At 44.5% G+C, this 16,497-nt stretch overlaps 1 protein-coding gene across 1 annotated transcript in view; it reads right to left on the minus strand.

Annotated features, from left to right (window-relative positions):
- Positions 1–16,497, minus strand: part of LOC120019747 (polypeptide N-acetylgalactosaminyltransferase 14-like) — a 137,724-nt gene that overhangs the window by 26,293 nt on the left and 94,934 nt on the right. Inside the window, exons 5-6 of the mRNA XM_038963174.1 lie at positions 15,752–15,817; positions 2,689–2,810 (exon numbers count right to left, since the gene is read on the minus strand). Of these exons, the coding sequence (XP_038819102.1) occupies positions 2,689–2,810; positions 15,752–15,817 (188 nt within the window). The remainder of the gene's footprint in view (positions 1–2,688; positions 2,811–15,751; positions 15,818–16,497) is intronic.

Below are 16,497 nucleotides of genomic sequence, written 5' to 3' on the forward strand. Positions count from 1 at the left end.
AGTAACAATGGGACATACGGTAATAACGGGACGCGATTCAGTATTCAGTATTTACAGTTCAGCAGCTGAAGTTAATGAGGAAGGTGTGGGTGTAATGAGGGACATTGATGTGCTGCAGGGCACTGATTAAACATGCATTATGTTCATACAGTAGGTCACACAGAAGGTTGGATGATGTTTCAGTCAATGCTCTGGAGTCGCTTGAGGACAAGGAAATAACATGGTAGAATGCCTACCTTTAGGAAATGTGATACATTGTGCTGCATTTCTTGATGAACTGCCCTTAGCATTACTTGAAAGAGGTGACAGTGTCTCAGGCTCATTGTCTTTCACCCTTGGCTGCCCAGCTAATCTAAGGTACTGTACATCGATCAGTGTCTTTGATCAGGTCAGACAGAGTGAAGAGGAGGTTAACGGGCGGTGTGTGAAAGTCTCGAAATAGTCTTCACACACACACCCATGCAAACAAACACTCTCACACACCAGTCAGCATTCACACACACACAAACTAGTTAGCGCTGACAGGCAGACACAAGCCCAGTCGCAGTCAAAGCCCACAACAGAATCATCTTCAGCTGCTCACACACACACACACGCCTGCACACACACAGGTAGCATCCAGGACGGTCTGACCGCATCATCTGACATTTGATTTGCCTCCTCAGCTTCAGCATCCCGTTCAGCTCATGTCTCACACATGCTCTTCTTCAAGAATATTTGTTCTCTCTCTCTCTCTCTCTCTCTCTCTCTCTCTCTCTCTCTCTGTCTCTGTCTCTGTCTCTGTCTCTGTCTCTGTCTCTGTCTCTGTCTCTGTCTCTGTCTCTCTCTCTGTCTCTCTCTCTCTCTCTCTCTCTCTCTCTCTCTCTCTCTCTCTCTCTCTCTCTCATGGTGTTCAGTCAAGGTGAGTTGCCTTGACCGACACCCATCCTTCCCAAGACTGCAGGGGTATGTTTCCCAGGACACAAGAATACATAGTCATCAAATCCCTTTCAACCAATTGCAAATATACTTCTCTTCTCAGACATTATGCGGCTCTGAGAGGAATGGTCTATTACAGCAGTGTGGTGTGTCGTGAATACTATACATCTGTCTTTGTGCCTGCATTTACACAAATCAATAAGTAATACATTTTGAAATAAATATGTATACATGAGGACAGTGATGGATGACTCCCTCAGAACAAAATCAATCCTGCTTCTTTTCATATTTTGATTGTTTGTAGACAAGAGCTTCCTGTATTAACACATACTGTATATTTTATAACTTCCTGGGATATGCCTCGCAGTGCCAAACCCGAAATAATGTTGGCAAGTTTTCGAGAACTTAAGGGCAGACATCGGCAACTGCACCAGGGCATTAAGATTCAGACAGCACTTTGAAGTCAGACATGCATTAAGGTTAGCATATAATTGAATATAACATGTAAGCCCCCCAGCATTAGTCATAGGCCTCTTTCAATGTTTAGAAAGCAGCATGTCCGTATAAGAGCTTTTAAGGCGAGAGAGAGTCAACCGTCAAACCTCTGTCTTAGCCTGGGGGAGATGGGGAGATGGAGGGATGAGACAGAGACAGAGAGGGAAGAGTGCTGTTGGTGTAAATGGAGGGAGTCCTGCACTTATTCCAGATTAGGGGCAATCAGCGGAACAGCAGAAGGTAAGCTGCCATTTTCACCCCAGTCACACCACTCTACCGTCAGCAGCACTAAGAGCTCTGGAGTGGCGTTGGTGCTGGTCACTGAGATTGACAGTTCACAACACACAATGCTCCACTTCAACACAAACTAGGAGGGAGTTTATCATTCATTTCTGGAGATATAGAAATATGCCAACAAGAGAACGCATGTGTAGGAGAGTAGGGTGAGGGTTTTCTTCCTTCAGGTTAGTGTGTAGTGTATACTGTCAAAAAGGAGAAATACACATTGGAGTTCATTGGAGGGTGGCAGTTAGTGTCTCAAGATCCCAAGAAACTTTATTTTGTTCAGGGAGAATGATGTCAAAAGGGTAGAGGTGAATGGGGTGGATTATCTTTCTATTCTGGGTTATCCATCAGAAGGTGTAGAGTACGCCTAGGATGTGTCACTGCCTGTACTGTTACTGTAGATGTAGTGTCATTGCCTGTACTGTTACTGTAGATGTAGGATGTGTCACTGCCTGTACTGTTACTGTAGATGTAGTGTCATTGCCTGTACTGGTACTGTAGATGTAGGATGTGTCACTGCCTGTACTGTTACTGTAGATGTAGTGTCATTGCCTGTACTGTTACTGTAGATGTAGGATGTGTCACTGCCTGTACTGTTACTGTAGATGTAGGATGTGTCACTACCTGTACTGTTACTGTAGATGTAGTGTCACTGCCTGTACTGTTACTGTAGATGTAGGATGTGTCACTGCCTTACTGTTACTGTAGATATAGGATGTGTCACTGCCTGTACTGTTACTGTAGATGTAGTGTGTGTCACTGCCTGTACTGTTACTGTAGATGTAGGATGTGTCACTGCCTGTACTGTTACTGTAGATGTAGGATGTGTCACTGCCTATACTGTTACTGTAGATGTAGGATGTGTCACTGCCTGTACTGTTACTGTAGATGTAGGATGTGTCACTGCCTGTACTGTTACTGTAGATGTAGGATGTGTCACTGCCTGTACTATTACTGTAGATGTAGGATGTGTCACTGCCTGTACTGTACCTCTTTAATCCTCTGGAGCAGCGGAGGCAGCCAGTCTTTGTTGACCTCACAGTGACTGTCCAGGAAGGTCAGGACCCCGGCCTTAGCCGCGTCCGCCCCACGAACCCTGGAGCGGATCAGACCTGTCAAAGAGGGGAAAAGAAAGGGAGATTCTCATCTCTAACCACTGCTGTGTGTGTGTGCACTATACACGTGTGTCTACCTACCTGTGTCTGTCTGTGTCTAAACTCAACCACCGGGTCTAAACCCAACCACCGTGTCTAAACTCAACCACCGTGTCTAAACTCAACCACCGTGTCTAAACCCAACCACCGTGTCTAAACTCAACCACCGTGTCTAAACTCAACCACCGTGTCTAAACCCAACCACCGTGTCTAAACCCAACCACCGTGTCTAAACTCAACCACCGTGTCTAAACCCAACCACCGTGTCTAAACTCAACCACTGTCAAATATGATGTTGAAAGTGTTTCTTCTCAGATACTCTGAACACTGTGAAGTCCCTGTATTGACCATTTCATGCGTGGAGACAAGGGAGGTTTTAAAAAAGCCATTTGTGTCTGTTTATGGTGCAGCGAAGCAATTACAGCCCTTAGAGATGAGGGTCTAAATGGGGACATCACACTGTTAAGAAGTCTCAATGATCAGACATTCTGTCTGGTCTAAAGAGCGAAATCAATAGCCCCTGACATAGGACGGAGTGTCATTGTATGAAATTGCAGGACTCCCCTGTAAGTTCCGCACTACGCCGGGACTCCAGCCAATTAAAAAACCCATTTCATCCTCAATAACACTTTATTTTATGGATGGCTGAGCTCACCTCCCCTCAACAGTTGCTAGGGGAAGCCTGACTTTGTACAGAACAGAGCTCGTGTTAAAGGAGGGTTGCTGCGGTAGATGCCTTTACAGACCAGAGTGAGAGAGAGAAAGCAAGAGGGAGAGAGAAAGAGAGAGAGAGAGAGGGAAAGAAAGAGAGCGAGAGAGAGAGAGAGAGAGAGAGAGAGAGTGAGAAGAAAGAATTTGTGTGTGCATAGTGATTACATTCACTCCTAAAGCCTGATAGAGGGGACATTGCATAACAGTTTCTGCTGTTTGTAGCATTAAAGACTGTTAACTACACCCAGGCCCTACACACAAACACGCTCATCAACACTGTAGTGGAACACTGAGGGTGGCTAATGAAACCTCCCGCTCCAGGGAAAAAAAGAGGACTGCATAACAACAGCCTAGTGACACCATTTGTTTTTGAGAAAACCCCTGAATTGGTTTAAAGATACAATCTAATTGGTGTTGTAATGACTTTTTCACTTGATTAGGTATTATCGGAGAGACAGTTCTTATTGTTATGGGTGGAATCTTGGTAGTTGTCGTCTTGAGATTAGAGGTCTCTGCTTTTCATTAGTACAGCTGGAATCTAATTACCCATAATGCCTCACACTCCTGTCTCGCCACAACGACATACACGAGAACAGCTATTTCTAACAGCACTTGTAGGCTACAGATTTCAAATCCTCATCCCATTCCATTAAAATGTGCTCCCTCATCAACATTACATTTAAGTAACTTAGCAGACACTCTTATCCAGAGTGACTTAAAGGAGCAATTAGGGTTAAGTGCCTTGCTCAAGGATACATCAACAGAGTTCTCAATTAGTCGGCCCAGGGATTTGAACCAGCAACCTTTCAGTTACTGGGCCAACACTCTTAACCACTAGGCTACCTGCCACCCATGTTAATAACTGACCCGTAAAAGCCAATATCAATCGCAGGGTCCGAATGAAAAATGATAGCAAACAATGGCAGGTCGCGACAGGCAGACCTGTGATTGCAGCGCTCTAAAAAAACTCACAGCTGCACACGTAAATGGCCCTGAGGACTATCCGTCATTACAACGAGCAACCTACTGAGCAATCATAGTGTGGCAGAGGCCCCGTCCAAATGGGTTCCATTAAACTGTAACGCTGTCATATATAAACACCATCACCCACTCCATACCTAGCCCCTTCAGCCCCCCTCCTCATCGCCACACTCTTTCATCCTCCCCCCACACCCCCTTCACCCTTAATATAATATATGCCATTCAGCAGACGCTTTCATCCAAAATGCACTTACAGTCATGCGTGCATACATGTTTTATGTATGGGTGGTGCACCTATACACCCACACCCACTCACTGTTTGATGATGTTCCTGCCACCCTGCCAGATCAATGGCGTTTTCAGATGAGCTAGGTCCATATTTCCAAACAGACAATCACTGAAAAGCTTCACCTAAACTCAGCAAAAAAAGAACCGTCCTCTCACTGTCAACTACGTTGATTTTCAGCAAACTTAACATGTAAATATTTGTATTAACATAACAAGATTCAACAACTGAGACATAAACTGAACAAGTTCCACAGACATGTGACTAACAGAAATGGAATAATGTGTCCCTAAAACAAAGGGGGGGTCAAAATCAAAAGTAACAGTCAGTATCTGGTGTGGCCACCAGCTGCATTAAGTACTGCAGTACATCTCCTCCTCATGGACTGCATCAGATTTACCAGTTCTTGCTGTGAGATGTTACCCCACTCTTCCACCAAGGCACCTGCAAGTTCCCGGACATTTCTGGGGGGAATGGCCCTAGCCCTCACCCTCCGATCCAACAGGTCTCAGACGTGCTCAATGGGATTGAGATCCGGGCTCTTCGCTGGCCATGGCAGAACACTGACATTCCTGTCTTGCAGGAAATCACACACAGAACGAGCAGTATGGCTAGTGGCATTGTCATGCTGGAGGGTCATGTCAGGAAGAGCCTGCAGGAAGAGTACCACATGAGGGAGGAGGATGTCTTCCCTGTAACACACAGCGTTGAGATTGCCTGCAATGACAAATAGCTCAGTCCGATGATGTTGTGACACACCGCCCCAGACCATGACGGACCCTCCACCTCCAAATCGATCCCGCTCCAGAGTACAGGCCTCGGTGTAACGCTCATTCCTTCGACGATAAACGCGAATCGACCATCACCCCTGGTGAGACAAAACCGCGACTCGTCAGTGAAGAGCACTTTTTGCCACTCCTGTCTGGTCCAGCGACGGTGGGTTTGTGCCCATAGGTGACGTTGTTGCCGGTGATGTCTGGTGAGGACCTGCCTTACAACATGCCTACAAGCCCTCAGTCCAGCCTTTCTCAGCCTATTGCGGACAGTCTGAGCACTGATGGAGGGATTGTGCGTTCCTGGTGTAACTCGAGCAGTTGTTGTTGCCATCCCGTACTTGACCCGCAGGTGTGATGTTCGGATGTACCGATCCTGTGCAGGTGTTGTTACACGTGGTCTGCCACTGCGAGGATGATCAGCTGTCCGTCCTGTCCCCCTGTAGCGCTGTCTTAGGCGTCTCACAGTACGGACATTGCAATTATTTGCCCAGGCCACATCTGCAGTCCTCATGCCTACTTGCAGCATGCCTAAGGCACGTTCACGCAGATGAGCAGGGACCCTGGGCATCTCTCTTTTGGTGTGATTCGGGGTCATTAGAAAAGCCTCTTTAGTGTCCTAAGTTTTCATAACTGTGACCTTAATTGCCTACCGTCTGTAAGCTGTTAGTGTCTTAACGACCGTTCCACAGGTGCATGTTCCTTAATTGTTTATGGTTCATTGAACAAGCATGGGAAACAGTGTTTAAACCCTTTACAATGATGATCTGTGAAGTTATTTGGATTTTTACAAATTATCTTTGAAAGACAGGGTCTTGAAAAAGGGACGTTTCTTTTTTTGCTGTTTATTAATGTATTTATCTCTCTCTTCTTCATACCAGGGCTCCTAATCACAGTTCTAGAAGAGGCTTTACGATATGAACCATGCTCTGTCCCCTCTGTCACATCACCCCCCCTTATCTGTCACAGGCTGAGAACAAGTCAAGAAGGTACACTGGGTTTTAGGTTTGTTTGCAAGAGAAGGTTTCATGTATTTCAGTCACGCTTGCACTGAGTACAATGACAACTAGGGGAATAAACATAAAATACATAAAAGTACAAGAAAATGTTTGGCAATGACAACAGTCTATTGCGCCAGTCTACCATGAAATACTTTAAGACACTGAAGGCTTCAACAATGATCAAAACAGCCCCATATCTTCCTGTATTATACAGTACCTGAGGTGGATGCTGTCAGATAGTATCCATACTCCTTGGTGTTACTAGGTGAAGCTGCTTTTGGATATTTTGGGATGTCAGATTGTCAGCCTGTGAGGTGAGATGGGGTTCATATCCATTACCCCTCTACTGAACCCACCTATCAGGGGAACTTCAAACGCCTTTGAGCGCTGGGGCACCTCTATCCACACACAGCAATCTGCATCTCGTTACTGTCTGATTCCACCTCTCAGCTTTTCAACTTTATATTTCATTTCAGACTGTATAATGTGCTGAATCTGATGACTCTCTGCCTTAACAGACAAGCACAGACAGAAAGGGTGGAGGGCTTTTAACTAGCAAGCTGCACATGCTGCTTTTCAGCGTTTTTCAGTTTGCTTTTTAAAACTAGCCTATTTAAAAGCTATTTATATGGCATCACTGAGAACACCCCTGTGGATTTATATAAAAGGTGACAAAGGGAGCTGCAAAATAATCATCATGACATATGAGTTTCCTGAAAACAATGACTCATAATGCAATCTAATAGTTTTCTGTTTAGTGGTGCTCAGACTGTATAGCAGTCAACCTTTTGTGTTGATAGAATATATTATAGAGATACACAAACTAGATTCACACGTTGTCTAGATGGGATCATGATGTATCTATGACACATACTGTGCCTTCAGAAAGTATTCACACCCCTTGACTTTTTCTACATTTTGTTGTGTTACAGCCTAAATTCAAAATGGATTAAATCAATTGTTTCTCTCACCCATCTACACACAATACCCCATAATGACAAAGTGAAAACATGTTTTTAATTTATGCAAATATATTGAAAATGAAAAACAGAAGTATCTAATTTACATAAGTATCTAATTTGCATAAATATCCACACCCCTGAGTCAATACTTTGTAGAAGCACTTTTGGCAGCTTTTACAGCTGTGAGTCTTTCTGGGTAAGTCTCTAAGAGCTTTCCACACCTGGATTGTGCAACATTTGCACATGATTATTTTCAAAATTCTTCAAGCTCTGTCAAATTGGATGTTGATCATTGCTAGTCAACCATTTTCAGGTCTTGCCATAGATTTTGAAGTAGATTTAAGTCAAAACTGTAACACTGGATGTTCCTGCCACTCAGGAACATTCACTGTCTTCTTGGAAAGCAAATCCAGTGTAGATTTCAAATCAAATCAAACGTTATTGGTCACATACACATATTTCTCAGATGTTATTGCGGATGTAGTGTTCCTTGTTTGTGTTCCTTGCTCCAACATTGCAGTAGTATCTAACAATTCACAACAACACACACAAATCTAAAAGTGAAGAATGGAATTAAGAAATATATAAATATTAGGACGTGCAATGTTGGAGTGGCATTGACTAAAATACAGTAGAATAGAATACAGTATATACATATGAAAAAAAGCAGTATGTAGACATTATTAAAGTGACCAGTGATTCCATGTCTATGTATATAGGGCAGCAGCCTCTAAGGTGCATGGTTGAGTAGCCGGCTAGTCATGGCTATTTAACAGTCTGAAGGCCTTAAGATTGAAGCTGTTTTTCAGCCTCTCAGTCCCAGCTTCGATGCACCTGGACTGACCTCGCTTTCTGGATGATAGGTGTCCTGGAGGGCAGGCAGTGTGCCCCCGGTGATTGCATCGTCTGTGGATCTATTGGGGCGGTAAGCAAATTGAAGAGGATCTAGGGTGATATGATCCTTAACTAGCCTCTCAAAGCACTTCATGATGACAGAAGTGAGTGCTACGGGGCAATAGTCTTTTAGTTCAGTTACCTTTGCTTTCTTGGGTACAGGAACAATGGTGGACATCTTGAAGCAAGTGGGGCCAGCAGACTGGGATAGGGAGAGAATAAATATGTACGTAAACACTCCAGCCAGCTGGTCTGCGCATGCTCTGAGGGTGTGGCTGGCAGCCTTGTGAGGGTTAACACGCTTAAATGTCTTACTCACGTCGGCCACGTGAGTAAGACCTTGGGAGCGGGCCGCGTCGGTGGCAATATGTTATCCTCAAAGCGGGCGAAGGTGTTTAGCTTGTCCGGAAGCAAGTCGTCGGTGTCCGTGAAGTGACTGGTTTTCCCTTTGTAATCTGTGATTGTCTGTAGCCCCTGCCACATACGTCTCGTGTCTGAACCGTTGAATTGCAACTCCACCTTGTCTCTGTACTGACGTTTTGCCTGTTTGATTGCCTTACGGAGGGAATAACTACATTGTTTGTAGTCAACCATATTTCCAGTCACATTGCCATGGTTAAATACAGTGTTTGTTGTATTCCTACTGAAAGGTGAATTCATTTCCCAGTGTCTGGTGGAAAGCAGACTGAACCAGGCTCAACCCCCCATACCCATAACATGATACAGCCACCATTATAATTGGAAATATGGAGAGTGGCACTCAGTAATGTGTTGTATTGGATTTGCCCAAAACATAACACTTTGTATTCAGGACAAAAAGTGAATTGCTTTGCCACATTATTTTAGTGCCTTGTTGCAAACAAGATGCAGTTTTTGGAAAATGTTTAAATCTTTACAGGCTTCCTTCTTTTCACTCTGTCAATTAGGTTAGTATTGTGAAGTTTTCTTCTTTCACAGCCATTAAACTCTGTAACTGTTTTAAAGTCACTATTGGCCTCTTGGTGAAATCCCTGAGTGGTTTCGTTCCTCTACGGCAACTGAGTTAGGAAGGATGCCTGTATCTTCGTGGTGACTGGGTGTATTGATACACCATCAAAAGTGTGATTAATAACTTCACCATGTTCAAAGGGATATTCAATGTCTGCTTAAAAAAAAACTCATTTACCAATCGGTGCCCTTCTTTTTGCGAGGCATTGGAAAACCTCTCTGGTCTTTGTGATTGAATCTGTGTTTGAAATTCACTGCTCGACTGAGGGACCTTACAGATAATTGTATGAGTGGGGTAAAGAGACGAGGTCGTCATTCAAAAACCATGTTAAACAATATTATTGCACACAGAGTGAGTCCATGCTACTTATTATGTGACTGGTTAAGTGCATTTTTACTCCTGAACTTATCTAGGCTTGCCATAACAAAAGGGTTGAATACTTATTGACTTAGGACAATTCAGCTTATTAATTATTATTTTTTTGAAAAACATAATTCCACTTTCACATTATGGGTTATTGTGTGTAGGCCAGTGACAAAAACATCTTCATTTAATCCATTTTAAATTCAGGCTGTAACACAACAAAATGTGGAAAAAGTGAAGGGGTGAGATTACTTGTATAGCATCACCACATAACACTCATATCCAAACCTCTCGTGTCAACACCTCCCTGAATCTACTCTCTTGTCTCACAGCCAGCGGTGTAGTGGGGGCTCTACGCAGGTACAGTATATGCCGTATAACATATTCTCACTTCTGAATCCCCAAAGATGTGTATCAAAGTAATGTAGTGGAAGTATCCACCGTATCAATTAGCCTATGTAGTAGAATAGAGAAATCATGCACAAAGTACCCTACCAACGGGACATTAAAAACTGTAATATCCTATGTTTCACGGAATTGTGGCTGAATGACGACAGTTTCAGCGAACTTTCACCCAAGATGTCCACCAGATGCATATGCATTTTATTTTTCCATATATCTAGCCAAGATTTCCCGTACTTCACACACGTGCTTCGCTTTCCAGTAGCTAAACGCTAGCTAGTTCAAGTCTGTGACTGTACTTCCGTTTGTACCACTGCACGGTAAACAAACGCACAAGCTGAAAATATTGAAAGCATGCGGTACACAGAATGCACTGCAACCTAGTGCGGCATCCCCAACGTAGAGTTGCGGACTGCTACATTGACAATTAATGACTTCCGCTGAAACGCGAAGAGTTTGATGCATCTGGTGGACATAAGGTGTACTAGAGTAGTTAGGAAAGACGTTTTTAAACTTATGATATCTGCCAGTAAATGCTAACGAAGACAGCAATGGGTATGCAAACCAGGTATTGAAAAACTTTGGTCCGAAGTCTTAGTTGAACTTTGTTGTGTGCAGTTCAGTCATAATGCGCTGTTTGACTGGACATTTCTATAGGGTTTCACAAAAAAACCTTCCCAATTAAATTATGACAGCAAAGTAGGCCTCCTGGCACAATTATATTATAATGATTTATATCAATCGGGATCCATTTGTTTTGGATACTCTGCCATCACATGTACACTGTAGATGTAACGTCTTCTTCCAACTCACACTCTCATACACATTTGTAACTTATTTTGTACATAATGTTTCTGCAACCGTATCTTACAGCAAAAAAAGAGCTTCTGGATATCAGGACAGCGATCACTCACCTCAGATTAGACAAAGATTTTTTCTTCAAAAAACAAGACGCACAAGATATTCTACAAAAAAACAGCAGGGCCGACATCCCGTTATTTGCAAGAGGAAGCGACTCAGGTACAGAGGACAAAGAGCCGGATGCCTGGTCAGGACCCGGAAAAGGCGAGTGGGAAAGCTGCCCGTTACCGTCAATATTACTCGCCAACGTGCAATCATTGGACAATAAACTGGATGAGGTACGATCACGAATATCCTACCAACGGGACATCAAAAACTGTAATATCCTATGTTTCACAGAATCGTGGCTGAATGACGACAGGGATATTCAGCTAGCGGTATACACGCTGCACCGGCAAGATAGAATAGCACACTCCGGTAACATGAGGGAGGGGGGCGGACTGTGCATATTTGTAAACAACAGCTGGGGCACGAAATCTAAGAAAGTCTCTAGATTTTGCTCGCCTGAAGTAGAGTATATTGTGATAAATTGCAGGCCACACTACTTGCCTAGAGAGTTTTCAGCTATACTTTTCGTGGCTGTTTATTTACCACCACAGATAGATGCTGGCACTAAGACCGCACTCAGTCAGCTGTATAAGGAAATAAGCAAACAGGAAACCACTCGCCCAGAGGCGGCGCTCCTAGTGGCCGGAGACTTTAATGCAGGGAAACTTAAATCAGTTCTACCAAATTTCCATCAACATGTTAAACGTGCAACCAGAGAGAAAAAATTATAGATCACCTGTACTCCACACACAGAGACGCGTACAAAGCTCTCCCTCGCCCTCCATTTGGTAAATCCGACCACAACTCTATCCTCCTGATTCCTGCTTACAAGCAAAAATTAAAGCAGGAAGCACCAATCAATCAATCAATCAAGTTTATTTTATATAGCCCTTCGTACATCAGCTAATATCTCGAAGTGCTGTACAGAAACCCAGCCTAAAACCCCAAACAGCAAGCAATGCAGGTGTAGAAGCACCTGCATTGCTTGCAGTGATTCAGTCTATAAAAAAGTGGTCAGATGAAGCAGATGCTAAACTACAGGACTGTTTTGCTATCACAGACTGGAACATGTTCCGGGATTCTTCCGATGGCATTGAGGAGTACACCACATCAGTCACTGGCTTTATCAATAAATGCATCGAGGATGTCGTCCCCACAGTGACTGTACGTACATACCCCAACCAGAAGCCATGGATTACAGGCAACATTCGCACTGAGCTAAAGGGTAGAGCTGCCGCTTTCAAGGTGCGGAACTCTAACCCGGAAGCTTACAAGAAATCCTGCTATGCCCTGCGACGAACCATAAAACAGGCAAAGCGTCAATACAGGGCTAAGATTGAATCATACTACACCGGCTCCGACGCTCGTCTTATGTGACAGAGCTTGCAAACTATTACAGAATACAAAGGGAAGCACAGCCGCGAGCTGCCCAGTGACACGAGCCTACCAGACGAGCCTTCTACGCTCGCTTCGAGGCAAGCAACACTGAGGCATGCATGAGAGCATCAGCTGTTCCGGATGACTGTGTGATCACGCTCTCCGTAGCCGACGTGAGTAAGACCTTTAAACAGGTCAACATACTCAAGGCTGCGCGGCCAGACGGATTACCAGGACGTGTGCTCCGGGCATGTGCTGACCAACTGGCAGGTGTCTTCAATGACATTTTCAACATGTCCCTAATTGAGTCTGTAATACCACCATGTTTCAAGCAGACCACCATAGTCCCTGTGCCCAAGAACACAAATGCAACCTGCCTAAATGACTACAGACCCGTAGCACTCACGTCTGTAGCCATGAAGTGCTTTGAAAGGTTGGTAATGGCTCACATCAACACCATTATCCCAGAAACCCTAGACCCACTCCAATCTGCATACCGCCCCAACAGATCCACAGATGTTGCAATCTTTATTGCACTCTACACTGCCCTTTCCCACCTGGACAAAAGGAACACTTATGTGAGAATGCTATTCATTGACTACAGCTCAGCATTCAACACCATAGTGCCCTCAAAGCTCATCACTAAGCTAAGGATCCTGGGACTAAACACCTCCCTCTACAACTGGATCCTGAACTTCCTGACGGGCCGCCCCCAGATGGTGAGGATAGGTAGCAACACATCTGCCACGCTGATCCTCAACACTGGAGCTCCCCAGGGGTGCGTACTCAGTCCCCTCCTGGACTCCCTGTTCACCCACAACTGCATGGCCAGGCATGACTCCAACACCATCATTAAGTTTGCAGATGACACAACAGTGGTAGGCCTGATCACCGACAATGACGAGACAGCCTATAGGGAGGAAGTCAGAGACCTGGCCGGGTGGTGCCAGAATAACAACCTATCCCTCAACGTAACCAAGACTAAGGAGATTATTGTGGACTACAGGAAAAGGAGGACCGAGCACGCCCCCATTCTCATCGACGGGGCTGTAGTGGAGCAGGTTGAGAGCTTCAAGTTCTTTGGTGTCCACATCAACAACAAACTAGAATGGTCCAAACACACCTTCACCAAGACAATCATGAAGAGGGCACAACAAAGGGTAGTGCTCACTGGGGCTAAGCTGCCTGCCATCCAGGACCTCTACACCAGGCGGTGTCAGAGAAAGGCCCTAAAAATTGTCAAAGACCCCAGCCACCCCAGTCATAGACTGTTCTCTCTACTTCCGCATGGCAAGCGATACCGGAGTGCCAAGTGTAGGACAAAAAGGCTTCTCAACAGTTTTTACCCCCAAGCCATAAGACTCCTGAACAGGTAATCAAATGGCTACCCGGACTATTTGCATTGTGTGTGACCCCCAACCCCTCTTTTTACAACAGCTGCTACTCTTTGTTAATCATATATGCATAATCATTTTAACTATACATTCATGTACATACTACCTCAATTGGCCCGACCAACCAGTGCTCCCGCACATTGGCTAACCGGCTATCTGCATTGTGTCCCACCTACCACCCGCCAACCCCTCTTTTACACTACTGCTACTCTCTGTTCATCATATATGCATAGTCACTTTAACCATATCTACATGTACATACTACCTCAATCAACCTGACTAACTGGTGTCTGTATGTAGCCTCGCTACTTCTATAGCCTCGCTACTGTATATAGCCTGTCTTTTTACTGTTGTTTTATTTCTTTACCTACCTATTGTTCACCTAATACATTTTTTGCACTATTGGTTAGAGCCTGTAAGTAAGCATTTCACTGTAAGGTCTACACCTGTTGTATTCAGCGCATGTGACAAATAAACTTTGATTTGATTTGATAGATCCCCTGAACGCAGCTCACTTTCCAGCCCACTTTCCAGCTCACACTCTCAACACATAGATCCCCTGAACACAGCTCACTTTCCAACCCACTTTCCAGCTCACACTCTCAAACACATAGATCCCCTGAACACAGCTCACTTTCCAGCCCACTTTCCAGCTCACACTCTCAAATACATAGATCCCCTGAACGCAGCTCACTTTCCAACTCACTTTCCAGCTCACACTCTCAAACACATAGATCCCCTGAACGCAGCTCACTCTCCAGATCCCAATCACCTGAATTCTGATCACCTGTTCACACACCTGTATGTCATTATCACACACTATTTAGTTCAGTTCTTTGCACCCCATCATTGTGAGGTATTATTTGTTTTGTGACACACTTCTATTTGGAGTACTGGGTTTCCCATAATTGAATTCTCCTGTGTATGATAGTTTTGGCCTGCCTCACTAATGACACCTGTTGCCTATTCCTTGCCTGTACTTTAGATCAGATTTCCTGTTATCAACCTATTGCCTGATCTCCTGGATAACGTTACTAGCCTTTTCCCTGCCTGTACTGTTTCCTTTTTGGCCCCCCTGTGTATGACCTTCTGCCTGTCCCTGGACCCAGCTACCTGCCTCCTCCTGTGGTCCTTTACTAAATAAACACCTGCTGTGCCCTGCGCTTTAAACCAGCTCTCTGTCTCCCAGTGTGTTCATTACAGTAGACCTACATTGTAGACTACAGTATAGAAATCAAATGTCTCTTGCTAGGTGCCCAATTGAATTAAAGGGCAACTACACCCTCTCAAAAATACATCTCCTGATGTGGTTTCAGCATTGTTGTGGACTTAGAACACCCAATTTGTTACAGTTTTCTATTTAAAACATTAAAGGTTTCACACAGAGGCATCTTCCCACTGGGCACAGATGTCAAATCAACGTCTAGTCCACACTGGTTCAATGTAACTTCATTGAAATGACGTTTAAACAATGTTGATTCTACCAGGGTGTGCCCAGTGGGTTTTGTTCACCAGGCGGGACGTTTGAGAATGATTTTGCCAAGTTAGGGTATATGCATTTCTCCAGGCACCACAACACCACTACACCACTGCTCACAGCTGGTGCTTTTCCCTGTGCTCTGTAATCATCTACCACAGGCAGGCTACTAGTGCTCCAATCAGAGGAACCATCCTCCTGGTCTACTGTTATCGCCTCATAACAACATTCGGCTCTAATGCTGCTCTTCCCTCTCAGAAGACAACTGGTGGTGGGCTCAATGGTATGTGTTCAAGTTGACGACACAATTGTGTACTGCACGGATAAAATACTCTCAACACACACACACATGCAAGCACGCACACAAATGAACTACGTTACCTTCTCTCCTGTCATTCCGAAGACACTTTACTTTGGGCAACTTGGTGAGTAGAAGGCAGTCGTTTGCTGAAAGAGAGCATTTGATTGAGGGTTAGATGCAATGTCATCAACAGTGTCACCCACACATTGCATGGTACTGGACTTGAATTGTAATAAACACATTGACAGAGACAGGGGAAATCTTTTCAATCACTGATCTTTTTTTTTCCCGACAGATGACCCAGAATGGGAGAGCTCGTCTCATCCATCTCCAATCCATTTCCACACTGCCTCCTGCTGGAATCATGTCTATCTCTAGCTCTGCTCACAGCTTCTCCTCTACTCTACTCACCATCCTCACTGTAGTCATCTACAGTATCAGGATGATCTACTCTACTCACCATAACTCACTGTAGTCATCTACAGTACCAGGATGATCTACTCTACTCACCATAACTCACTGTAGTCATCTACAGCACCAGTATGATCTACTCTACTCACGATAACTCACTGTAATCATCTACAGCACCAGTATGATCTACTCTACTCACCATAACTCACTGTAGTCATCTACAGTATCAGGATGATCTACTCTACTCACCATCCTCACTGTAGTCATCTACAGCACCAGGATGATCTACTCTACTCACCATAACTCACTGTAGTCATCTACAGCACCAGAATGATCTACTCTACTCACCATCCTCACTGTAGTCATCTACAGCACCAGGATGATCTACTCTCCTCTACTCACGATAACTCACTGT

Source organism: Salvelinus namaycush, chromosome 24 (assembly GCF_016432855.1).
Source record: "Salvelinus namaycush isolate Seneca chromosome 24, SaNama_1.0, whole genome shotgun sequence".
Taxonomy (NCBI): domain Eukaryota; kingdom Metazoa; phylum Chordata; class Actinopteri; order Salmoniformes; family Salmonidae; genus Salvelinus; species Salvelinus namaycush.